Here is a 26102-nt window from a genome sequence, read left to right as displayed (position 1 = left end):
TTCGAATGGAGCTCTTATTACAAAAGATTGTCCATCTGGTTTAGTTTTTAACCCGGAACTGAAAGTTTGTGATTATCCAGAAAATGTTCCACATTGTGAAGATGGTGAGTATTGAATATTTATTTGTTTAAATATACATTTAAATAGCTTTTTTATTTTGATGGGTGAATTTTTTGTTTGCAGCCCTTGGTTCATGTAAATCAGGTAGATCAAGAAATGTAGGTTCAGGAAGAAGACGCAATGGTATGTCAAATTGTATTAAACAAGATTATGTAAAAAACTTGAAAAAAAACACTTTTAAATGGAATTGTTGTTCATCGGCCAAATCTTTCAAATATTTCTAATAAAAAAAATGCAATTTTTTTAACCTTAATTTTTACAAAAAAAATTTAGTCTTAACTTTTGTGGTTAAATGGATAATATATAATTTTTTTTGCAGTAAAATCAGAGGAGTGGCATGAGCATAATGGTGTTGAATATTTTTTCAATCAAAACCCGCAAAATTATGAACAATCTAAGCAAGCTTGTATAGATAAAGGAGGTGATTTGGCCATGATTAAAACCAAAGATGTCAGTGATTTCCTTCTATCAACCATTAGTGGTGAATATATTTAGATTAATTTAAATTTGGAATCATTAGGATAATTTTTTTATATAATTAAATTTTATTTATTTTAATACTAAAATCCAGTTTTAGAAAATAATTTGTAAGATTAAAATCATTTACTAAAAGCAATTTTAAATCATTTAATTTATTTAAAATATTTTAACATATTACAGTCAAAGTAAATTTCACGCAAATAGGTTGTAATATCAAAATAATTTATTTTGAATTTTTATTTTAAAATTTTATTTGAGCACAAAATTTAATATTTAAAAACAAGTTTTGTGTTTAGTAAGTCTAAAAAAATAACTATAACATTATTATATGTTTAGGTGAAAAAACACTGCGATATATAGGTCTTACTCGCACCTCAAGTGGTGCTCCAAATCAGGATTCTTCATTTGTTTGGGATGATGGAACTTCTTTGACATCTACTTTCACAAATTGGAATGGGGGTGAACCTAATAATGTGTAAGTATACTATGAATCTCTACTAACATACCACTTTTAAAGTTTTTTACATGGCTGATATGTTTTGACAAATAAATATTGTATTGTAGAAATGGCAATGAAGACTGTGTTCTTGCTAATTACGGTTTGAGATGGATTGATAATCCATGCAGTTATAAATACCTCTCTATCTGCGAAAGACCAGCAGTTAATAGTAAGTGTAATTGGAAGTACAAAAAGCATTAAACTTGATCTGTACAATATTCTGAATAAGTGTTCCTATTTGGATTTTACATTAGCACATAAAATCACCGAACAATTTTATTGCAAATAAAGTAGCCTAAACTTTAAGGGCTTCTTTGTATTGCATGTTTTGCCTAACAAAGTTATATTCTTAAATGTTGTCCTGTGTTGGTGCTTAAATCCAATATCCAAATATCTATGTATACTTTTTTGAAGAAAATCCATGCATTGATGAAAATGGAAATCCTATAAGTGGAGATCCATTTGAAAACCCTGATGACTGCACAACGTTTTACCAGGTACATATAGTGCCTTTTAATAATTATTAAAAAAACTTTTATTTTAACTCTGTTTTTTATTTAATAAATATGTAGTGTAGCAATGGAATTTTGATTCTTCATGAATGTCCCTCTGGTTTAGTTTTTAATCCTGATCTTGAAGTTTGTGATTTTCCTGAAAATGTTCCAGACTGCATTCCACGTTAGTAAATTTATTTTTGTTTTAAATTAAACATAGTTTTTTAATTTAAAAAAATTATTTCTAACATACTTAATTAACAGCTGTTTCATCAAAGTACAGAAGACGAAGACCAACGCGGCAAAGAAGTGGTTAAGTTTGAACTTTTTTTTTTCTTTTTATGCCCATATTAAAATTAGTATAACAAAAACTAAATTAGCATAACAAAAAAATTAGCGTGACAAAAACTAAAATTGCATTTTTTAGTTTTAATATATCTGTCATTCTTTGTCTGCTGTTTTTGTTTTTTTTAAATAAAGTAAATTTATATTTTAACTAAATGGACAAATGTTTATTGTTTTTTTAATAAATACTTTACATACATAAAAGTTTTATTTTAAATTTTATCTTTAACAGCTGTTTCATCAAGATCCAGAAGTCAAAGACGAGGAACTGCATGTAAGTAATAAATTATGCATGTATTTTAAGAAGCTATACATATTTAAAAATGGTAGTACAACTAATTATTTAACAAATTTTAAAAATTGAATATTTTGTTATTTGTACCTTTTATGTATTGTAAGAAATCCTTAAAGATTAAAGAATATCTAATATGTTGTTAATTTTTTAAATTTGACAACAATGTTAAATAAATTACAGGTAGTCAGGACAGCGATGGCTGGTTTGAATTCAATAATAATCAGTATTATTTATCTTCTTCAACTACTAAATATGACTCAGCAGTTCAACAATGTGCTGCAATGAATGCGGTTCTTGCCATGCCCAAAACCAGTGATGTTAATGACTTTTTAACTGAGAAAATGAAGGCAAATAGTAAGTAAATGTGTTACTCAATGTAAGTTTAAAAATTATCTTTGTTTTGTAAAGTTTTATAAAAATAAATAAATATTAAAAAATTTTGAAATATTTTTAGACCCATCCGGTGGAGGATTCAGCTATTACATTGGACTAACAAGAATAGCTCCAAGCAATGATGAATCTTCTTTTGTATGGGCTGATCTTCGTGATTTAACAAACAGTCAACAATTTTGGAGATCTGGCCAACCAGATAATGCTGGTGGAAGTGAAAATTGTGTTCAAAAGCTTTACAGCGACTATAAATGGGCAGATCGCGGTTGTTTAAGTGGAGTAAGATTTGCTTGCCAAAGAAGTATCGAAGGTAACGTGATAAATATTAATAAACTAAAATTTTGATGAATGTAATTTTATATTTGCTTTTGTTTAAAATGTGTTAGCTTAATTTTTTTTTAAATTAGTCTGTTTTTATAATATAACATTTAAAAAAAATTGTTTATAAAGTTACTTGCATGGATAATGGACAACCAGTCAGTGGAGACCCATTTGAAAAACCTGGTGATTGCACACATTTTTATCAGGTGTGTGAAATTACTATGCTATAACTTTGTTTATACTTGAACACTGTATTGGTTTTTACTAACCTGTATTATTTTTTGATAGTGTTCAAATGGAGCTCTTATTACAAAAGATTGTCCATCTGGTTTAGTTTTTAACCCTGAACTGAAAGTTTGTGATTTTCCAGAAAATGTTCCACATTGTGAAAATGGTGAGCTTTTAATTTGTTTTATATTTATTTTTTATAAATTTTATATCGCTTTAGTTTTCTTTTATATCAAGTAGTTTTGCTAAATTTACCATTTTTTTATACATATTTGTTTTCAAATTTTTATTTTTTGAATATTTTACAGCTGTTTCATCGAGATCTAGAAGTCGGGGACGCAGAAGCAAATGTTATTAAACGGTATATATTTCTCAAGTGAAGTATACACAAATAGATATATTTTATATAAAAACATCTTTAACTATTTTTTTACTAAATTTTACCAATTAACATTTGTTTTATGTTGTAGGTTAGATGTACGTTCTAAGTTGATAAATAAACGGTTTTGACCCTTAAGCCTTTTCTCTTGACAACGAATTTTGCCATCTGATATCTAATGATTATTTCATTATTTTACAGATTTGTTTTATATTTTTTTTCATTACATTGTTCATTAATCATCATGATACTATTATTTAATTCTTGTTACAAATATTACAATGTTAATTATACGGTTAAATTCTGATAACTTTTTTACATTTCGAATTTAAGTGTTTATAGAATTTCGTTTCTCCTGTTTCAACAACAATTTATGAAATAAAAATCATTGGTGTCACTTACATGTTAGTTATATTTAAAAGCCTTATCTGTTATATGCTGTTAGGTTGTATGTTTACTAGGTCAACTATTTTTAATAATAAGCACATTTTTGTGATGTAAAAGTAGTAAATAGTACTTAATGCCTTCTTCAAAGGGGTATAATATTATATCCCTTGGGTTGTAAAGCTGAAACCAAGATCCTGTAAACCAGGGTTCGGCAACCTTTTTCGCACTGCGGACCGATTTAAAACTGGAATCTTTTTCGCGGACCAGTCTTAAAAAACAAATTTTTTTGCATTTTCGGGTGAAAGAAATCAATCAGTTTAGCTAATAATGATGTTTTAAGAGCAGGAAATAAGTTTAAAGCAATTTATTCCTGCATTTAATCGATAATAAACATTTTTAAATGTTTCTACGACTAAGTAAGCTTACAAATCAAAAAGAAAAGATGTTTCTGTTTCTCAGCATTAAACCTGGAAAAAAATACGGCCGGGTAACCTCCTGCTCACGAACCGGCATGATGTATCTAAAAGTTAATAAATAAGATTGCAACACAAGACAAATCTCACCATAACACGTGGTTTTAAGCCTTATTTGTTACATGATGTTAGGGTGTACGTTAACGTTGGATTATTTTTAAAATTTGTAATTATGTTAATTTTTTTAAATAATGGACACTGTTTTTAATATGAAAGGAGTAAGTGATAAGCACCTTTGCAAAAATGTTGTAATATTAAAGTTGTAGTTTGTGGAGTTTAATGTTATGTACCTTGCGTGATAATGCTACTAGTCGGAACTACTTAACTATAGTTAATTCAATGGAAACAAATATCATTAAAGAGGAACTCAATAGAAAAATAAGGCTAGCTTATATGTTTTTTTGAACTGTCCTGTATTTAAAATTTAAATTAAAAATATTTTTGGACCTATACTAAGCCTGATTCGGTGTTTTGAACTTCGACGGCAAACCCTTTATGACGTCAGCTGGTTTGTACCTGAATTTGTTAGCTATACGTTATGGTGCAATCATAAGCTTTTTTAAAGTCGTAAAAACAGTGATGGGAGTAGTGTTGTTTTACAAGAAACTAGCTTATCTGTTCGTGTATAATTTAAAAACACTGCCAACTGAATAAGAGAGTCTAAGTTGCAAAGAAATTTTAAATTTTAAACACGCTTTTATAAGAACATTGTTTTTTTAGAACCCTTTATTCAATGTAGTTTGCCAATGGAAATATACTAAAAGTTGATAAGCGAATTTTGTGAAAATCAACAAATAATTTGGCCAGTTTTATTATAGTTTATACATACAAACACACAGTGGCATATACTAATTTCCTTTAACAACTAAACGCGGAATCACAAAGTTAGGCATAAAAACTTTTTACTGCATCTAAACGAATAAAAACCGTTTGCAATGTTGAACTATCCTTGGGGAAGCTTAAAAATGTTTTAATATTAGTTTAACTTTTCTAGAAAACTCGTACGACTTCAAAACAGCTTATGACCGCATGATAACGTATAGCTAACAAATTTGCGTACAACCCGCTGACGTCATAAAGGGTTTGCCGTCGAAATTCAAAACATCGAATCAGGCTTATTACAGACACAAAACTATTTTTAAATACAGTTTTAAACTCAGTACAGTTCAAAAAAACATATTTGCCTTTTTTTCTGTTGAGTTTTCCTTTAAGCGGTAAAGTTAAAAGTTTAACACGTCAAAGTATCGAAAGAAAAAAATAATAATTGATTACGGTAAAAAATATATAATTTATGATTAGGCATAAATTTGTGCATATTGTTACATAACATTAGGCTTAACGTAAAAAGAATGGTATTACCAATCAAAAATCGTGAAAAACCAACCACACTGCTATTTTAAAACGTGAACTGAATGCTACAACGGTTTATTTTCTGGTAATTAGATATGTAACTGTCTAAGCTTTTGTCAAAATGTGACATGATATTAAATAAAATTAAAAGTTTTACACACCAAAAACTAACCAGGGAAATATTAAAATGTCATTAAATGCGGACAAAGATGGGCAAAAATGCATCGAGCAATTACAAAGGTTAATTGTTATTTTATAACTCAGATAAAAGGTTAACTAAACTTTAAAGTCCTGTTAAATATACATAATTAAGCCACTAAAATTAAAATTAACGACTTCCATCATTTATCCTTGGAATGCACATATTAAACTACCAAGAGAACTAGAAATAGATCGGATCGTAGGTTAAAATAAAAGTTTACTTCCCAGAAAAAAGCTTTCGACACGATGCAAGCTAACAATAAATTTGTGCTTGTTTTTCATATGTCATTGAGCTAAACGTGATAAGTAACCTACATTGTAAAATACAAACTACTTAGGTAGTAAAACGTGAACCAAATTTTAGAAAAAAGTTTTTTTTTCGGGTTAATAGTTCTTTAACTGTCTATAAACGTTTGATTAATTGTGGCTTGACGTATAAAATAGTTAATTTATGTAAGGTTATGTAAATGTTTCTTTGAAATAAATAAAACCTTTTAAATTTCATTTTTCTGCCAAAATATTTCTTATAAATAATGCCTGTTTTAAACCAAATTAACAACATATCAAAACACAACACTGTAAATTTTGCAAATTACAACAATGTTGAAGTTTTTGTTTATTGTATTGTTTTGCATCCCGTTGATAACAAATGCTAGGCGTGGACGTAAGTTTTATATTTTTTGATGTTTGATGTACTACTCTACTGTTAGTAATTATATTTTATTTGTTTTATTGTAACAATAAATACCCTAATAACAAGACAAGTTCAGTTTTAAGTATCTAGAAAAAGGTTTGTTATATTATTTTTACTGTAAACCAAATTTTATTGTTATTATGAAAAAATTCAATCCTTAGCCTAAACATAATTTTTGACATTTTAATTTGACATTTTAAATAGAGTATTTAGTCTTAAATTGCAGTTGCATGTAAAATTTATCCTGGGCTAAGATTTTATATTTATATAAGTAGCATTTTTTATTCTAATAAGTACGTAATTTTTTTTGTTCTCATAAATCAGGTGGATCCAGGAACTTAGGTTCAGGAAGAGGACGAAATGGTATGTCAAATATAAAAACACTTGTTTAAAATAATGCAATAAAAAACTTTTACATTTTTAAAAAACTTTGCAATGTAATAGGTATGTATATTTTTCAAATAAATATTTAAATAAATTGAAATCATGTTAAAATTTAAATTTGCAAAAATAAAGTAAGCCTGACCATTGTGGGCAAATATTGAAATAAATATCAAATTTATATTGTAGTAAGGACAGAGACTTGGTATGAGTATAATGGTGTTGAATACTTTTATAATAAAATCCGGAAAAGTTATAAACAATCTAAGCAAGCTTGTATAGATAAAGGAGGAGATTTGGCCATGGTTAAAACCAAAGATGTCAGTGATTTCCTTAAATCAACCATGAGTGGCAAGTTAATTTAATTCATTTTAATTTTAAATGTGTAGGATTATTTTTTTTTATAAAATTATTGTTAACATAAAATTAAAATTATCGAAGAAATATCTAGTTTTAAGATAAAATCTGTTTAAAATAATTTACTTCAATACTATTCCAAAATTTAAATTTAGCACAGAGGCATATTTTTGTATTAGCTTAAGATTAATATTGTAGGTGAAAAGGCATCGCAATATATTGGTCTTACTCGCATCTCTCATGGTGCCCCAAATCAGGATTCTTCATTTGTTTGGAATGATGGAACTTCTTTGACATCTACTTTTACAAATTGGTATAAAGGGGAACCAAATAATGTGTAAGAATTTTAAATTTTTCCACCTACCCACCTTAACATAAATTTTTTTTTTAGTAGAATAATAAACCAGTTTTGAAAAATATGTTGTTTTTAATTGTAGGTATCATGATGAGAATTGTGTTGTTGCTCATCCTGATATGACATGGTTTGATGATCCATGCGACAACTTTTACTTCTCTATCTGTGAAAGACCAGTTGCTGATAGTAAGTGTTGGTAAAATGGCAATAAGCTTTATACTAATGCTGTGCAATATCCTAAGTTGATGTTACTGTTTATGATTATATCTTAGCACGTAAATATAAATGACAGTTTGTTGCAAAGTAGACTAATTTTTAAAGGATTTTCTCTATACAGTTTTTTGCTGGGTAAAATTAACAAAGTCATAATTATGAATTATTGTTCTGTGTTGGTGCTAAAATTTATGTACTTAAAACTAATCACAGTTTTAAAAAAATACAATATTTGGTAATATTTATTTGATTCTACTTGATATAGAAAATCCATGTATTGATGATCAAGGAAATCCTATAAGTGGAGATCCATTTGAAAATCTTGATGATTGTACAAAGTTTTATCAGGTGATCATATTGTTAATTTAATATTTAACCGCTGTTTTGTACAAACATAAATGTTTAATTTCTTTTTAATAGTGTTCAAATGGAGAATTAACTACACATGACTGCCCCTCTGGTTTAGTTTTTAATCCAGATCTTAAAGTTTGTGATTTTCCTGAAAATGTTCCTGGGTGTGAAACAGGTAACTTCAATTTTTTTTAACTAAATGGAAATAATTTAAATTTGAATATAGAACTTCACAAAACAGTTGTTTTTTTGATGGAGTAGCTTTACTCATTAAAATGCAATAAATTTTTACTTGTAAAACAAAATTGTTATAACTTCTGTGTAAAGTAAATTAACATAATTTTTGTTTTTCAGCTGTTTCATCAAGATCTAGAAATCAAAGACCAACAAAAGGAAGAAAAGGTTTGTTACACTATTTTTACTGTTAACCAAATTCCATTCTTAATATAAAATAAACAAATTCTGAGCCTCAAATTAAAAAAACATTTGACATTCAAACAATGTGACATAGTTCCTGTTTTAATATTATTAGACTAACGTTATTGCCTGATCACTCACAAACTAATTGGTTTTAAAAGAATGCTTTTGGGATTACATATAATAAATCCACTGCACTAAAGAACCAGTGATAATAAAGCAAAATACTAATTATGATCTTAATTTTGCATTTTACCACCATGTTTAACTACATAGCAGCTTTAAGATATGATGTTTAAAATATATATCTTTAGTTAATATTATGTATTTATACTGATAGCATTTTTTATTTTAATATGATTGGATTTGGTGTTTAGCTGTTGGTTCTTTTAAATCTAGTAAATCCAGAAATTTAGGTTAAGAAAAAAAGAAAAAATAATATGCCAAAACTTTTACATTTATGCATTTTTAATTGCCATAAAAAAATTTAGTATAAGGGATGTCCATATGTTTATATATTTCACAAAATATTTTTAAGCCATTAGTAAACCCCTAACTTAATATTCCAAATATCAAATATTTAAATAAATTGCCCCCACCTATCTAAACATTATTTGTTTGCAAAAATTAAGTAAGCCTAACCTCTGTCAGTATATAAATAGTATATTTGTATTGCAGTAAGGACAGAGACTTGGTATGAGTATAATGGTGTTGAATACTTTTATAATGAAAATAAGAAAAATTATAAACAATCCAAGCAAGCTTGTATAGATAAAGGAGGAGATTTGGCCATGGTTAAAACCAAAGATGTCAGTGATTTCCTTAAATCAACTGGCAAGTTCATTTAATTCAAATATACTTTAATTATGTGTTTTTTTTTAAAGAATTATTGTTATCATAAAATTTAAAATTATGAAAGAAAAATCAGGTTTTAAAATAATAACTTTTTAAAATAATTTACTAAACTTTTAAATAATCTAAAATAAAAACTTTTTAAAATAATTTACTAAATACTATTCTTAAGTTCAAATTTAAAACAGGAGCATTTTATGTAATAACTTAGGGTTATTATTATAGGTGAAAAGGGAAACCAATTTATTGGTCTCACTCGCATCTCTTATGGTGCCCCAAATCAGGATTCTTCATTTGTTTGGAATGATGGAACTTCTTTGACATCTACTTTTACAAATTGGTATAAAGGGGAACCAAATAATGTGTAAGAATTTTAAATTTTTCCACCTACCCACCTTAACATTTAATTTTTTTTTAGTAGAATAATAAACCAGTTTTGAAAAATATGTTGTTTTTAAATGTAGGTATCACGATGAGGATTGTGTTGTTGCTCATCCTGATATGACATGGTTTGATGATCCATGCGACAACCTTTACTTCTCTATCTGTGAAAGACCAGTTGCTGATAGTAAGTATTGTTAAAATGGCAATAAGCTTTATACTAATGTCAGCCAACATTCTAAAGCGATGTTTTAAATTCTGATTACATCTAGCACATAAACAACCTGAAAACTGTTGTAAGTTGAGCAACTATTTGAGGGATTTTCTGTACATAGTTTCTAGTTATCGGTTGTTGCCTTTTGTTGGTGCTAAAATTTATGTATACAAAGTTGATTACAGTTTAAAAAAATACAGTGTTTGGTAATATCTATATGATTACAGGGAACGAAATAACGGGTCGCTATTCGCTAAAAGCGAATCGTTTTTTAAAATTAGCGAATCGTTTTTTACAAATATATTAGAAATAGCGAATCAACAAAAAAAGGTTCAGGCAGTGATAAAACTCTCGTGTATATTTTTACGATCTATTTTACACCGGTTTCACACTAATTTAATTACATCATCATAATCCTGCGTAAATGTAGGTTACTATAGGGCATTTAATAACAATAACTTTCCATGTTTTGGCAATGCGTAAATTTCGCTCCCGAGATCGTTCAGTTGTTGCGCAATTTTTTAAATGCATAACACAGCCTTAAAAGAATTAAAAATGTCTCGTTTTTCGTGCAAAATTTTCTTAACGATTGTTTAACAATACGTTACATTTTAAAAATGCCATGACTTGAACCTAATAACTAGATTTATTTGATAAATAAAATATGGTTCGAAATTATTTGATTATGTTTAGCATAAATTTTTATTAATAAAAAAAAGATGCATACACCTTAACTAAGAATAGTACATATTTTTGATTTTTAATGAACAAACAAGCATTTAAATATATTATACAAATAAAATTAATTTTCCAACCCAGTTTTATGTTGTTAATATCAGGATATACATTATAGTAAATTTTAAATTCCTAAAATTGATTTTTGATTTTTAATAAATAAACAAGCATTTAAATAAAATAAACAACTAAAAATTATTTTTTAAACATGTATTTTAATTACAAATATTATAAAATACATTTTATTAAATTTTAAATGCCTATTATCAAACTTTTATTTTTAATAAACGAACAAGAATTTAAATACAATAAACAAACAAAAATTAAATTTTTAATCCATTTTCGAGTTATTAATATTATAATATATAACTGACCAAAATTTGAAAACTTAATAACGATCTCTAAATTTTAATAAACAAACACCTATTAATTACTAATTAATAATATTTAAATTATCAAAATAGGAGGATTGAAACACAATATGATAATAAACAACATACTAAAATTTTAAAAATTTATATACACAAAATCAAAAGTTATTCGATTTCAAAATTCGGATTAGTAAGAATAAAAATAAAAATAATAATAAATATACGGACAATAACAATATGTTTCGAAATCTAAGATTTCGAACCATAATTACTCTAAAAATGCGACCTCATTTTTAGCGAATCGTTTTTTAAACGTTAATTCGTACCCTGGATTAAACTTTGTGTAGATGATCCATGTATTGATGATCAAGGAAATCCTATTAGTGGAGAACCATTTGAAAATCCTGATGATTGTACAAAGTTTTATCAGGTGATTATATTGTTATTTAATATTTGACTAATATTTCATGTAAATTAAAATGTTAATTTCTTTTTAATAGTGTTCAAATGGGATATTAACTACGCACGATTGTCCCTCTGGTTTAGTTTTTAATCCAGATCTTAAAGTTTGTGATCAACCTGAAAATGTTCCTGGGTGTGAAACAGGTAATTTTAATGTTTTTTTAACAATGCAGTTATAATTTATTTTTTCTAAATTGTAAAAATTCTTATAAAAGTTATTTGTTTGTTTTGGGTGTTGGATACTCTCTAAACTGCAATCATATTTTACTTATATAAAGAATGTGTTGTCATTAGCTATATCCTATGCCATTACTATATCCGTCATGATAATTTCTATAAATAAACAAAATTGTTGTTTTTTAGCTGTTTCATCTAGATCCAGAAGTCGCCAACCACCAAAAGGAAGAAAATGTTTGTTACTTTGCTTTTATTGCTGATGAGATTTATTACCAAACTTTACTACTGTTTATAAATTAAATTATATTTTACAATAAATTTTTTTTAAATATTTTATTTGTGTTATAGATGTTGGTTCTGGACAGTCTAAATCATGCTCAACTTCAGCCCCAAGATTTGATGGTAAGTATAAAATATAATTTTTTTTTATAAAATTGAATATTAAATTATTCCAACATACTTATGTTATAATTCAGATACATGTATGGTAAATGGCCAACCAATTAGTGGGCCTCCTTTTCCAAATCCTACAGACTGCAACAAATTTTATCAGGTAACTTACTTGTTTAATCAAAAAAATTATTGTAAAACTTATAAGGCCCCATTTGAATACATGTTATGAACATTTTAAATGAAAAACTTGTAATAAGTATGTATTATTTTTCGATACTGTAAGATTAATGTTTAGAATAAGCCTACATGCACAAAAATAATGCATCATGTTTTTAGTGTTCCAATGGCTACCTCACAGAACAAAGCTGTCCTGCAGGTCTGGTGTTTAATCCAGCCCTACAAGTGTGCGACTATCCCTGTAATGTACCAGGATGTTAACTTGAAACTATTTTTACCGAAGCTTTTCTGATGACAACGATTTTTGCCATCTGTTAAACAATAATTATGTTATTACTTAACAGGTTCTTTTATTTCTTTTTCACCCTGTCACATTTTATTAGACTCAACTTATATTTAGACTGTTTTCTCATTATTTCTATTATCTTAGGTTTAATATGTTTTTTAGTCATAAACTATTGAAATCAGAATAATACTTTAATTTTTCCAACAAAAATTTAACTTTAAAAATAAGATGATTTTTTGTCTGAATATTTTTTGAACCAGAAATTCTTTCTCTATAATATATATTTTCAGTAAAACCATTCAGCAATCTAGCTACAAACAACATTTTGTAAGTCAACTTACAATATTTATGGTTAAACATCACCTTCAACAGTAAATACCCTAATATTTTAATAAATAAAGCATTGGTGTCACTTAAAACTTTTGTTATTATTTGATAAGTAATAACTAAATTAAATTATTTTAGACATGATTTTACAAGAAAAAACTTTTGCCTGTAGTGATAATCTCTAGTTAAGAATTTAACTTCACGTAGTTTTAAATCACAACATTGCAGCGATTTGAAAGAAAACAAGTTATTTTTGTTTATGCGCTTTCGCTTCATGGTAAATCCAATAATGTGCAATTGGAATTTTGTTGGCTAAGATTTTGTTTAACTAAAAAGAGGTGCTTGATTTAATTAGAGTTAGGCCAAACTTTATAGATATGAAAAAAGGTAGTTAAGATTATTGGCGTTAAAACCTGTACAGTCTTCGAAAGAAATATCAACATGTGCTTGGGACTCGCACCTTAGAAACTTACCTAACAAGGTTAGTTTGGGCTTATTAGTTTAGTTTTATATGCTCGCACACGCACAAACGGATTTTTGCGACAATTTTTTTACACATATTAAATGAATTTATTAAAAAAATTAAAAAATTATTATTTTTTTTAGGTACATTACCGTCACGGCCTTTTTTTGATTAAAAAGATTCTGTGTCTTTGTCCACAAAAATCTTGGAAACTCTGAACATGATGCAATCACTAAAAACAGATTTTACGTTTAGCACGTTTAATATATGTGCATACTGCATACTACAGGAATATAAGCTTCAATAAGATGTAATAGACAGTGTTTTTTTGTGAAATGGCGTGGTTCAAAAAGGTTTTTAGACAATTAAAACCTTCTTTGTAAGACATGCCTTTTTCTGTAAAAAGTTATTTTTGTAAACATTTTTTATTTTGGTGAAATAGTTGTAAACTTGATTTTATATTTTTGGAAGTTTTACAGTCAATAAGTATTTAATTCAGAAAATGGTAATGGAAATTACAGAACCCAACACAGGTCAACCTCATTTGGCAAAGCAGGATATTTCAAAGCTGAATTTAGAAGAACTAACACCTTTAACACCTGAAGTAATAAGTCGTCAAGCTACTATTAACATTGGGACAATTGGTCATGTAGCCCATGGAAAATCAACGGTTGTTAAAGCAATTTCTGGTGTTCACACTGTTCGATTTAAAAATGAACTGGAAAGAAATATTACAATTAAACTTGGGTATGCAAATGCTAAGATCTACAAAGCTGATGGCCCACGTCCTGAATGTTACTGTGCTTGTAGTAGCAACAAAGAAGATGAGTTTAAAGCCGATTTTCCTGGTGCCAATGGTCCATTTAAATTAGTTCGCCATGTATCATTTGTTGATTGCCCTGGCCACGACATTCTGATGGCAACCATGTTGAATGGCGCTGCTGTCATGGATGCAGCACTACTTTTAATTGCTGGAAACGAGACCTGTCCACAACCTCAAACTTCAGAACATCTTGCTGCAATTGAAATTATGAAGTTAAAGCACATTATTATTCTTCAGAATAAAATTGATTTGGTTACGCAACAACAAGCCAAGGAGCAATATCAACAAATTTTAAAATTTGTTCAGGGAACAGTTGCAGAAGGATCATCAATAATTCCCATATCTGCTCAATTAAAATACAATATTGAGGTTGTTTGTGAGTACATTGTAAAAAAAATTCCTATTCCATTACGTGACTTTACATCTAAACCAAGATTGATTGTAATACGTTCTTTTGATGTAAACAAACCAGGATGTGAGGTCGATGACTTAAAGGGTGGAGTTGCTGGAGGAAGTATTCTTAAGGGGGTACTTAAAATAGGTCAAGAAATTGAAATTCGTCCTGGAATTGTTGCTAAGGACAGTGAAGGAAAGCTACAGGTTAGACCTATTCTTTCAAAGATTGTTTCCCTTTTTGCCGAGCACAATGACCTTCAGTATGCTGTTCCTGGCGGCCTTATTGGAGCTGGTACTAAAATAGATCCGACCTTATGTCGAGCAGATCGTATGGTTGGCCATGTGCTTGGTGAAGTTAAGTCACTTCCAGATATATTTACAGAAATCGAAATTTCTTACTTTCTTTTGAGAAGATTGCTTGGAGTTAAAACTGAAGGTGACAAAAAAGGTGCCAAGGTGCAAAAACTTACCAAAAATGAGGTTTTAATGGTAAATATTGGATCATTGTCTACTGGAGGAAGGGTGTTAGCGATTAAAGCTGATCTTGCAAAGGTAATGCTGACAAACCCGGTCTGTACAGAAGTTGGAGAAAAGATTGCTTTAAGCAGGAGAGTCGAAAAGCATTGGAGGTTAATTGGATGGGGACAAATAAGACGCGGATATGTAATTAAACCTGTTAGCAATTAAGCTGGTGTTTTTTTATGGTGTTTTGCAAGTCATTTGACCAAAGAAGATTAAGTATTCATGGTATATACAAAGAACATCTTTTTAATTAAAAAAATTTAATTTTAGTTGGGATAATAAATTTTTTTATAAACAGAATAAGAAAAAAGGAGAATTATGTTTTTTTAACAGATGACCTGTTTTAACAATCATAACAAACTTTAGATTGTTTAATAGATTTTCTTCTGTTTATGTTCTAATCTGTAGTTTTTATTTTAACAAATTTTAATTTAACAAATTGTACAAAACCAGAAATTTAAACTTTCATAGATACTTTTACAACAGCTAATTTAAAAAGTTACATTGTGTATATAAATTAAAAAAATATTCTTTAATATACACTTGTTACTATAAATAAAATTAACTGGCATTCGTTTAACATGAAAATCTAGAAAATTTTAAGATAGGATTTTTTAAATTTGTTTTAATATACCAACGAAAACATGGCTAATTTGCAAGCTTATGTTGCTGAGCAAAATTCAAAAAAACAAAATAACATGGCTTCATTCATTTCGTCGAGTAGTGCTGCTTCCGACAATGAGTCTGATTCCGCCGGACTTCTTTCATGGGTCCCATCTTCTGTCAACATATCCATGCCATCTGTTTTTGGCAAAGAAACCGAAAAAAATGAAGCATCATCTACTTGGTTTACTGAAGCTAAAAAAGACCCCATGTGCCCTGCTTTGGTATGTAGCATTTTTTTCTAGTTGTTTATTAAGTTTAATATTATTTGTTATATTTAAAAAAAACTTTTGATAGTTAATTCATGCTACTTTTTAAGTCACGAAAGCAGCGTCTTTTTGGGTTTGCTGGTTGTATTGCCGGAGGTCTGTTTTGTTTTGGTTTAGCAAGTATGTATGCCCCTTTCTTGCTGTTAAAGGCTAGAAAATTTGCACTTCTCTACAGCATGGGAAGTTTGTTTATGATTAACAGGTAAAATTTTTAAAATTGTAACATAAAAAAACTTAGTTAAATTATATTAAATTTATTTTACAAAACTGTTCCTTTGGAATATTTGGATAGTTTTTCTTTTTTGTGGGGCCCATGGAATCATACAAAACATTTAATGACAAAAGAAAGACTCCCATTCACGATAGCTTATTTCGGCTCACTATTTGCAACTCTTTATTTTGCAATGTGGCTAAAAAGTTCAACATTAACAGCTATTGCTGCCATTGTTCAAATAATTGCTTTAGTTTGGTAAGTACTGCCGTTAACCTACTATTGTCTATATATAATATCATAAACAAATGATTATGTAACATTACTTACATTTGTCCTTTTATCTTCTAATGCTTGTATGTTAATTGTTTTCTTTAGGTATCTTGTAAGTTATATTCCTGGTGGGCAAACTGGGCTTATGTTTATATCCCGACTTTTTACCAGTGCCGTCAGCAAAACAGTAAGCAATACTTTGCCAACATAAAGATTCAACCAATGAATAACCATTCAACTTAGGTGCTTTTGTGTTTACATATTTAAATATATTTTTGCTATAACAATTACCTTATTCTGTGGTAAACTTACCAAGGGAAAAACGGCATTGCGGTATATCGATATGTGATTATTAAAAAAGCGAGTGGTTGTTTTTACACACGTTTTCCATTGAAGCATTATTTTTGTTTTGTTCTTTTGGCATTTAAAATTGCTTATCCTAAAACCCGTCAAAAAAACTTTCAACTATTAGGTTAAGAATATAACTTACCACTGAGTTTACCTAAAATGTTTGTGCAAAAAAGTACCGTCAGTCAATTATATTTTATGTTCTCCTATGTTTTAAGATTGAGTAAATATTTGGGTTTTAAGTGTAATTTAACGATTTGCTAAATCTAGAAGCTAGTTTTTATTGTATTTTTTGCACATCGGCACTGCTCGCTATTGTGCAGGCACAATTTTATCAACTTCCGTGCAATAGTAACAAAGGTGGGTAAACACCTTTTGTTATTTGTTTCAAGTTATGTAAACTAATATTTACATGAATTTGTATGTTCTGTGTTATATTTTCTTATTAAATCTAAAATGCCTTTCTTGCTAAAATTATATTAAAGTCAGTAAACGTTAAGTGTTTTCAATTGTTGACTAGAAAATACCATGCTTTCTGCGATAATTTGCCATCATTTGAATGCGCAAGATGGCGCTACTGGGTAGGTTTGGATCTTAAATGTAATTGTGTTAATGAGGAAAGGCGGTAGAATTGGTATGGCCTGTCAAGCTTTAACCGAGTTATATAATGGTCATGGCGCTTTCGGACCAAATAGTTTATTATTTAAGCCGACAGTTCAAAGCACACCCTTGCCCCCCAAAATATAAGTTCCACCAGCGAAAGATATGTAAAAACTACCTTTTAAGTTATTTGTTACCAGAACACAAACATGTTCACTTATTATTTATTAAACTGGTTAACCACCGGTTAATTATGTATTGCAGATAGCATTTGAGTATCTGGGCGAAGTTAATGTAAAGGTGTAACTTTAGATACACCTGTTTTTCTTTTCTGATTTAAGTTTGATTAGATTAAAATCAAACTTAGATTTGTCTGTATTGTAATCTTTTTTATTACAATTGTGTCATTGCGCTATCACAACTCAGTGTGCGTCACTACCTTTATATCAGATTTACTTTGTTTCATGCACTCAATTTGTGAGCAACATTAACACTTAGATCTTCACTCAGTAAACAAGTAAAATACCTGTTTGGTTTACAGTTAATTGAAAGATTTTACGCTAAATTAAAATTTTTTTGCTTTGGTTTACTGCTATTGTCAATCACAAGAATGGCAAAGTAATTACACTCTTTGTAATCGGCTGTTAGCTATCTTAACGTCATATCTTCAATTTATCCCCATAAAAGGTGAAAGTGATAAAAACTTCCAACAATGGCCTAGATAACATAACTTAATTACTACAGTTTTTAGCTTTTAGGTAAACCCGTAATAGTATAAAAATGTTGATCTAAAACATAAATTTTAATCTCAAATTCTATCACCATGTACGCACATACGACAATAAAATAAAAAAGATAAAAGCACAAAAAAGGAAGATGAGGGAACGATAAATTAAATTCGCAAATGTACAATGCAATAAAAAACCACTAACCAGATACTGTATTAAATGTAATTAAAAATCCATTTAAAAAAATCAGTAAAACGATATGTAAAAAATAGTAGACGATAACTTAAAAAATAAGTAACCACGGCAGGCGAGATAAATTATGTTGAAATGACGTCATAAAGCCTTGAACTTAACAGCGACTTTGCTATTCGGAGCGAAATTTTTGAACACAATGAAGTCAAACAAACTAGGACCAAACGTTTGTTCGTTTGCAAAATAGAAGAATGAACCTCTTGTGTTTTGCTAATTTTATATCTTTTTCTTTGATGCTTGACAGCACAGGTAAACAAAAGGGCTGATCCCCTTGTTTAATAATACACCAATGGTTTTTAATAGGTATTTGAAATGACGTTCTTATAGTTTGTAAATTAGACAAGGTAATCGGGATAATCTAAACACAAATAATATACATAATGCAACTAAAAATTAGCCATGCTTTTTTTTGTTAGTAACCTTAACTACAGAAAGATTTTAAAATTTTTTTCACGTGTTTAATGAATTAAAATAAATTCAAAATGTTTTATTACCTCCTTCAGTAAACTCATACAAAAAATTGTATTGCGTTCCAATTCCTAATTGTGCGTTGGTAGGAAAAGTAAATGCTTTTGGCATGAGTTCCTTAGGCCACCACAACAACGGCAAGTGATTTTGTCCAGTGAAAAATCTATTGAAAAAACGTAGTGGGGTACTAGATGTGCCTAATTCACTTGGCGGGGTTGAAAATTCAGCCCGGGATACAACTTCGTCTTGGTACAACCTTAGAGACAAATTAAAAGTTTAAAAATCAAAGTAGAAAAACTCTTTTAATTTAAAATCTTGTACCAAAATGATATTCCACGAATTTAAGAACATTTTTAAATTGCTTTCACCTGTCTGCTCGGCACAATTCTTTTAAAATATCATCAGTGAATCTGGCAAAATTTGTTGTATTTCGCACATGTATTGTTACGTCATGCGATGATGACGTATTTAACAAATTGGGTCCCATGCGTATTACATGAACATTTCTGTAAATATTAAATGTTTGGTAAATTGGGTTACATTTTAGCCCTATCTGAATGTGAAGTGCTATAGTACCTATCACGTAAACGTTTTAGCGCTGGTGCAACGTCATCAGCACTATCACCCGTAGTAAGAGCAACAACTACAGGAGTATGAAAGGGTCGGATCACTACGTCATCACCTTCACGATCAAATATATTTTCTGACAAGTAATTTAATGCTCTACCGGTGTACCTTCGATGTTTTGGGTAAGTAAAGATTCGATTTACATGTCTGATACCTCGACGAAAAACTCTTACATTTGGATATCTGTTAATATGATACAATGGTTATAGAACAAACTGTTACGGCAATTACTCAGAAATTTATAAAACGTATTCTACCACTTAGACTTTCTTACATAATTTAAACCACTTTAGGGGGCAAATATTGGTATTACATTGGACTTATTATATTTTACACTTATATATAACCTGTTAAGTTTGACTGAAACTTGCGTTCTTTCGTGGAATTGCACAAAAGCGATTCGAATACCTGATATTCCAAACTTGATTCTACGAAAAGGATTTGGTTTTAATTAAGTTTAACAATAGATACTACACATTTTAATCTCAGATATGTTGTTGTATATAGTAATTCTTACCGGTGAGTCACTCGACTGACAACAGATATCATAGATTCGAATTCCGCCTTGGTGGTTTCACCGCTTGTGTCAGCTAGAAACACAACATCAGCATGTGCTCGAGGAGGGCAGACATCTATACATAAAAAAGAAACAAATTTTAGTTATCAAATAATTTTTTAGTAAAAATCAAACAGAAGTTCGAAAATTATTTGTTGAGGTTGGCATTAGTGCCAACTGCAAATATAAATTGTATATGAGCAAAGATTCGTCGGGGTTATATGCTCACTTAACATTACAAACTGTAACTTACGTTCTGTAAGTAAACTTTTGTGATTGTAAACTCCATTATTGTATCTTCTTGGGCAGTACGGCTGAAAGTTTGTTTCAAGTTCGACCATAAATTCGATCATTTGCGACAAAGGTCTTGTTTCGAATGAGCAATGATGCAAAAGACTTCTGTAAAGACACATCTTGGCTTCGTTGTAGTCTCTAAGAATAATAATTTATTTAAAAAACTTTGCTGTTGTTATTAAAATAAACAGAATGTGGTATAATCTTGTTGATATAAAGTGCTGACTTTAGACCGAATGTCAAAGTATTTGTATTTTCTATGGTGTACATCTATAAACAATCTTAAGTATTATTAACACAATGCTGTATAAGAAAAATGATATTAACTACCTGCATAACCTCCAGAGTGAAGAATTGGATCTGAAGGCAAATTGATATGACGTCACACAATCTCTTGTAATGTGAGCATACAGGGGATTACAATTCGTTCCATCGTAAATATATTCAGGAATATCTAAGCCTCCGTTTTCACACCACAATTTCTCGTCGCCTAAGTTAACAAAATTAAAATAAAATCAAAATATTCGAGGTACACATTAAAACAATTTTTAAATGGAAAAAAATCGCAATATAAAAATAAATGAAACGATGCCTGAAAATAAAAGTTTATCTTATACAAATCCAATACTAAGTGCTAAAAACTGGTTAAAAAAACTGTTGTTTAATATTAACTTACCAAAGAATTTTATAAAATTGTTATGAACCAGCAATCGGTTTATGGGGCCAATAATTCTTCCCAAAGTAGATCCATCCATACAGCTATCAAATGCTCCCACCATACAACTCCGTAATTCAATATACAATGCTCTAAAACATGTGAATATGTTGTTAGAAAACATATTTATTTTTTTATTAGTTAGTAATGTATTTTTAAAATTAGGATAGCCAATATTTGTTAGAGTATTATTTACGAGAGTCAATCTACAAAATTTGTTTTTCCCGAATCTTTTATGTAAATTAAGTTTAAACTGTCCAGAATAATTGAATCGGTTTGACTCTCCGTTAATTTTCGGACTTTTTCTTGCGTGCCACATTCAAATTAAATGCGTATCATTTACATAATAAATATCTGATAACGAAAATTGGCTCAAATTTACTAAAAATTTCGGAAATGTAACATTAATTTTATTGTTTCAATTGTATTCATAAGACAATTGGGTTTATTGTTTTAACCCTTAGCGAATTTATTTTTGTCAAAATGGGGTAAATTCAAGAAAACAACAATTGAATTATTGTAAACAACAAACCTACGCAAAGTTAAAAATATCTGACGTTTTTACATAACGTTTTACCAAAATAAAATATTTTGAGGTTTTTTGCCAATTTAAATTTCTTGATAACACAAACAATAAAAGCAATGTCATTGCAAGAAATCATTAACTACACAATGGATGTAAACATAGTAACGTAATGTTCTATATTATATTTAAATTACCGCATTATCACCGGAGAAAAGAATAAGTCGATTGTTGTGGTCGAACTTATAATTTTGCGTTAGAATACAAAAGTGAACCTTTTAGTGTTTCAATTTGATGTAAGTGCAGGGCTAGATGCTACTTAACCGCAACTTAATATCTGATTTAGGACTCAATAATAAAGGGGCGTTTGTGCGGAGCTTCATTATGTCGCAAGAGCTTTTTCTATACGAACACGTGGGTCTAAATCCGGCGCTGTTTTATAACTGTGCAATGCATTATTCGAATCTTTAATCTGATTATTTATGCGGTTTATTATGGCAAATCGATTAAGCTTCTAAATCAAGTTTGTCGTTAAACATAAGATGTCGTCACTTTGACAATTGACAATTGTCGTCAATTTTGATGCTACCTGGAATTGGTAATATGAAAGTTTTTTGCTGTTTAAAAACAGAGCTTAGCGACTTTGCATTGTTAATATTATTAAATTCATCTGTTTATATTACTCTCTTTATATTTTAAATATTTATGATAAATAAAATTTTGGTTTTTGATTCGTTTTTTTTTTTTTATTTTTTAATAAAAATAATTAAATAAATTTTTTTTGTAAGAAAAAAATATGTTTTAATACTGTTCACGTATAAAGTTAATATGTATATTTTCAACATTAATAGACAGAAAATTAGTTCATTAAAAAAATTTTAAAGTTCGCAAAAAAAACTCAAAAAATGCTTTATTCGATTAAAAAATAAGGCAAACCAAAAAACCACTCGTTTTTTTGTTATTTTTTTTTTTGTTAAACGTTTTAAACCAAAGCAATTTTAAATATTTTGTTAATACCAAGTGGGTAAGTTATACGTAGAAGGGATATTTACTGGTAACAAACACTGTATACAAGTTATGAATTTAAGATTGACATTGCCACTGTGGATGACCTTGCTTTGTGGTAGTACTGAATAGAAACTTAGCATAATGTTTATACCTGAAATTGATCCCAAAACAAATTGATTGAACCCGATTTCATAGAGACTTGCGATTTTTGGGTAAAAAGATTATGGTATTGTTTTAAAGTTTACGCATAACATTTTGAGTGTTAAAATTTGATGTGCCAGCGTTTCGATCGATGCGGATTTTAATCTGTTTAATCTTAATCCGTAAATTAAATATTTTCAAAAAATAAAAACGGTGCGAAATTCCACATATTTTAGGGGACGAGACCTTCGTTATATCGTGTTGTGTTTGTTTATTCAATTCGTATATGGCATTATTTAAGGCATTTCGAAGGTCGGTTTTCTTAGATTATACCAAACAAAGTATGTTTTAAAGCAAACTTCTATTGACGAACTGAAGCCTACGAGGTTTAATAACTACGGATTAAAGTGTTAGGTTATTGTCTTAAAGCGTGTGGGGAAAGTTTTGATCATTAGATTTGGGCCGCAGAGTGATAAACATTAAACAACGTATCGTCATCTGTGCCTTAAGGCCCTAGCGTTGAAATGCCCGCCTATTATATTGCAATAATGTTCTTTGTTTGGCAATTGTTTGAACAAAAAGATTAAAATCTGTGATTCTTGAACGACGAAACTACTTTAGCTACACTGTATATCAGAAAGATACTGCCACTTACCGTTTATCTTATATAGGAGTTAGCCTAAATTTTTGTAAATTTTGTACCAAAAAATTATTTGTTTCGATTAATAAAATTAATTTAATATTTGGTTAAAAAACTTAAAGAAAATTTATAAAATTGACCGTCATTTAAAAAATATTTATTTATTAAAAAATCATTTTATTTTTTTTTAATATGCAAAAAACATTGCTTTAAATCCATTTTTGTTTAACAAAAAAAATAACTTTGTTTTTATTATTTTTTAAAAATTATAATTTATTTAAAAAAAACATCCCATGAATCATCTAAAAACGCCCAAATTACATAGCCGACTTAAATTGGAATATTTATGTGTAATCTTTTATACATTTCCTTCTTTATTCGTGGATTTATTTTTAACTTTTTACATTTTGATCTTATATGTGTTATTTTTTTAAAATAGGTAAAAACAAATTTATTTTAAAAATACATCAAATATATAAATATTCGCATATTATAAATTAGATTTAAAATTTTTTATTGACACGCAATTTAATAATTTGAGTAATTTTTTATGAAGTGTTTTTAAGTTGTTTTTTATTTAAACGATTTTTTAAATGTTTGCAATTTTTTCTAAAAATTTTAAAAATTAATTTAAAAAAAGTATACCTGCAATTAGGAGCTCTCTGTAGCCCAACTCTGACATTTTTAAAGAAATCTCGAGAGCAGTTTTCAGTTTTTGCGTAATACTCGCTCCCGGTACATTTTCCCACAAAAAACTTCAACCCATGGGGCTGTTCGCCCTTTGCGGTGTTTATTAGGCAGGCAAATATTGCTGAACAATATTTAAAAAATCAAAAAGATATTTTTAACTGTCTTCACGTAAATGCAAAATTTTTAAAACAAAGTTTAAATTAATTTATTGTTGTAAACAATTTTTTTAGAAGTTTATTATTTATTTTTATTTTTAAGAATATATTTAACCACAAAAACACATTACTTACCGAACAACGTACAACATATCGATAGTCGGATCATTTTGAACAGAATATCCGTGAAATATCCAAATTACTCTCGAGTTCAAAAGTCTTTTTAACGAATGTCTTACTGTATAAAATGTCCCTGTATTTATCTACTGCGCAAAATACGAAGCAAAGGCTGGTACGGAGGCGAAGATAAAAAAAAATCGCTTTTTTCTTGCCTATTGGCTAAATACGCCATTTTTAAATTGTCTGCGGCTGCTTTGTTATACTAGTCGATTGGAATACAATTTATGTCTATATTTGTGGTTTAAACTCATTGTAACTCTTAAGTGCCATAATTAATTGTTCATTTTCTATTTTAAGACAGACATTACGTAACGGTAAGTAGAACTGGCATAGTAAATGTAAATATAGCCATGGCACGCCTTTTTAAACGGCCAGACGATTACTAGACGTTTTACGCACATCTTTCCGACGCTTTTACTATTACGTTATTTTATAATGACAAATGCATATTTTTAGTGTTTCAAATTTCTGATGTTAAATTTAACTTAAAATTTTTTTTTTACATTAAGCAAGTCAAAGACAGCATTGTGTTGATTACGTAATGTTAAATATACATATATATTTATTAAGGTTTACGTGCCTGTATTTTCAAAAAAGCTTGAATTTTTAGTTATAAATTAAATGGTTGGTATATTAATATAAATTTTTTTTTTTTGAATAAGATCTTAAAATGTCCGTTAAAATTTTTTTTTTCCGAAAAGTCCCAAATTATTTAAATGAGACCTAAATGACCTCTATCTTGATTTTAAATAATCGCGTGCCAGGCAAGACGCATTACTGACCGTTTAAAACAAAGAAAGCTCAAATTGCCACGCCAAATATGCCTTAAAATCCTGCACTGCTACATTTGTGGTCGTAATTCGAAGAAAACTTGATTTGCAAATCGATCTTTGGTGGATTAAATTCGAAATCCAGTAAGTTGTTTTGATATTGGTGTCAACAACAACATAAACATTAAGAAAAGCTGCAAGTTTATAAATTTGTGGTGACGGCGTAAAGAATTTTGATCCAGTTTTGTGTTTAAGACAACAGATTGATATTTGTGAAAAATTAAGAGTAAACAAATATTAATTCAGGCGATTAAATCGGTAGTAATTAATCGCTTTTTAAAAACTTAAATTTTAAAGCTTATATCTTTTTTTTTACATTTTTTTTGTGAAAATAAATTTAAAAATTCACTAAACTTTCTTTTGTTTAGATTACGTTTAAAATAATAAAAATAAAACTGCTCGCTCAACTTTACGTTTTTTATTAAAGAACAAGACAACAAAAACTGTTTAAAAACATACAAGTAAACACAAGAAAGAACAAAAGATTCGTAACCATTGGCTACAAAAGTAAAATAACTCATTAATTACCACAATTCCCTAAAAAAATGCAAAAAAAAATCACTAAAGAAAGAGAATTATTTACAACAGTTTTATACATACCTGCCTTAAATCCTACACTTTA

The 26102-nt window shown here is 28.7% G+C and overlaps 3 protein-coding genes across 3 annotated transcripts; 2 read left to right on the top strand and 1 right to left on the bottom strand.

Moving 5' to 3' along the window:
- Positions 1-13976: 13976 nt before the first annotated feature.
- LOC145751475 (eukaryotic translation initiation factor 2 subunit 3-like) lies at positions 13977-15487 on the top strand. The gene has a single exon (XM_082567642.1). It carries the CDS (start codon positions 14071-14073, stop codon positions 15472-15474), a length of 1404 nt encoding a protein of 467 aa, XP_082423768.1. The 5' UTR covers positions 13977-14070; the 3' UTR covers positions 15475-15487.
- Positions 15488-15899: 412 nt separating this feature from the next.
- On the top strand, positions 15900-17552 carry LOC145751483 (uncharacterized). The gene is made up of 4 exons (XM_082567655.1): positions 15900-16196; positions 16292-16443; positions 16534-16710; positions 16831-17552. The coding sequence occupies exons 1-4, from the start codon at positions 15954-15956 to the stop codon at positions 16934-16936; spliced, it is 678 nt and encodes a 225-aa protein (XP_082423781.1). The 5' UTR covers positions 15900-15953; the 3' UTR covers positions 16937-17552.
- A 910-nt stretch (positions 17553-18462) lies between these two features.
- Positions 18463-24734, bottom strand: LOC145761592 (uncharacterized). The gene is made up of 11 exons (XM_082574593.1): positions 24606-24734; positions 24271-24436; positions 21275-21405; positions 20929-21088; positions 20558-20736; positions 20266-20380; positions 20096-20176; positions 19698-19931; positions 19490-19627; positions 19148-19377; positions 18463-19011 (listed from the first exon to the last, which is right to left on the bottom strand). Exons 1-11 carry the CDS (start codon positions 24637-24639, stop codon positions 18989-18991), a joined length of 1491 nt encoding a protein of 496 aa, XP_082430719.1. The 5' UTR covers positions 24640-24734; the 3' UTR covers positions 18463-18988.
- Positions 24735-26102: the final 1368 nt, after the last annotated feature.

The sequence above is a fragment of the Corella eumyota genome, chromosome 1 (assembly GCF_963082875.1).
Source record: "Corella eumyota chromosome 1, kaCorEumy4.1, whole genome shotgun sequence".
Taxonomy (NCBI): Eukaryota; Metazoa; Chordata; class Ascidiacea; order Phlebobranchia; family Corellidae; genus Corella; species Corella eumyota.
The sequence above is the reverse complement of the archived record's forward strand: the minus strand, read 5'-3'. Positions and strand labels throughout refer to the sequence as shown.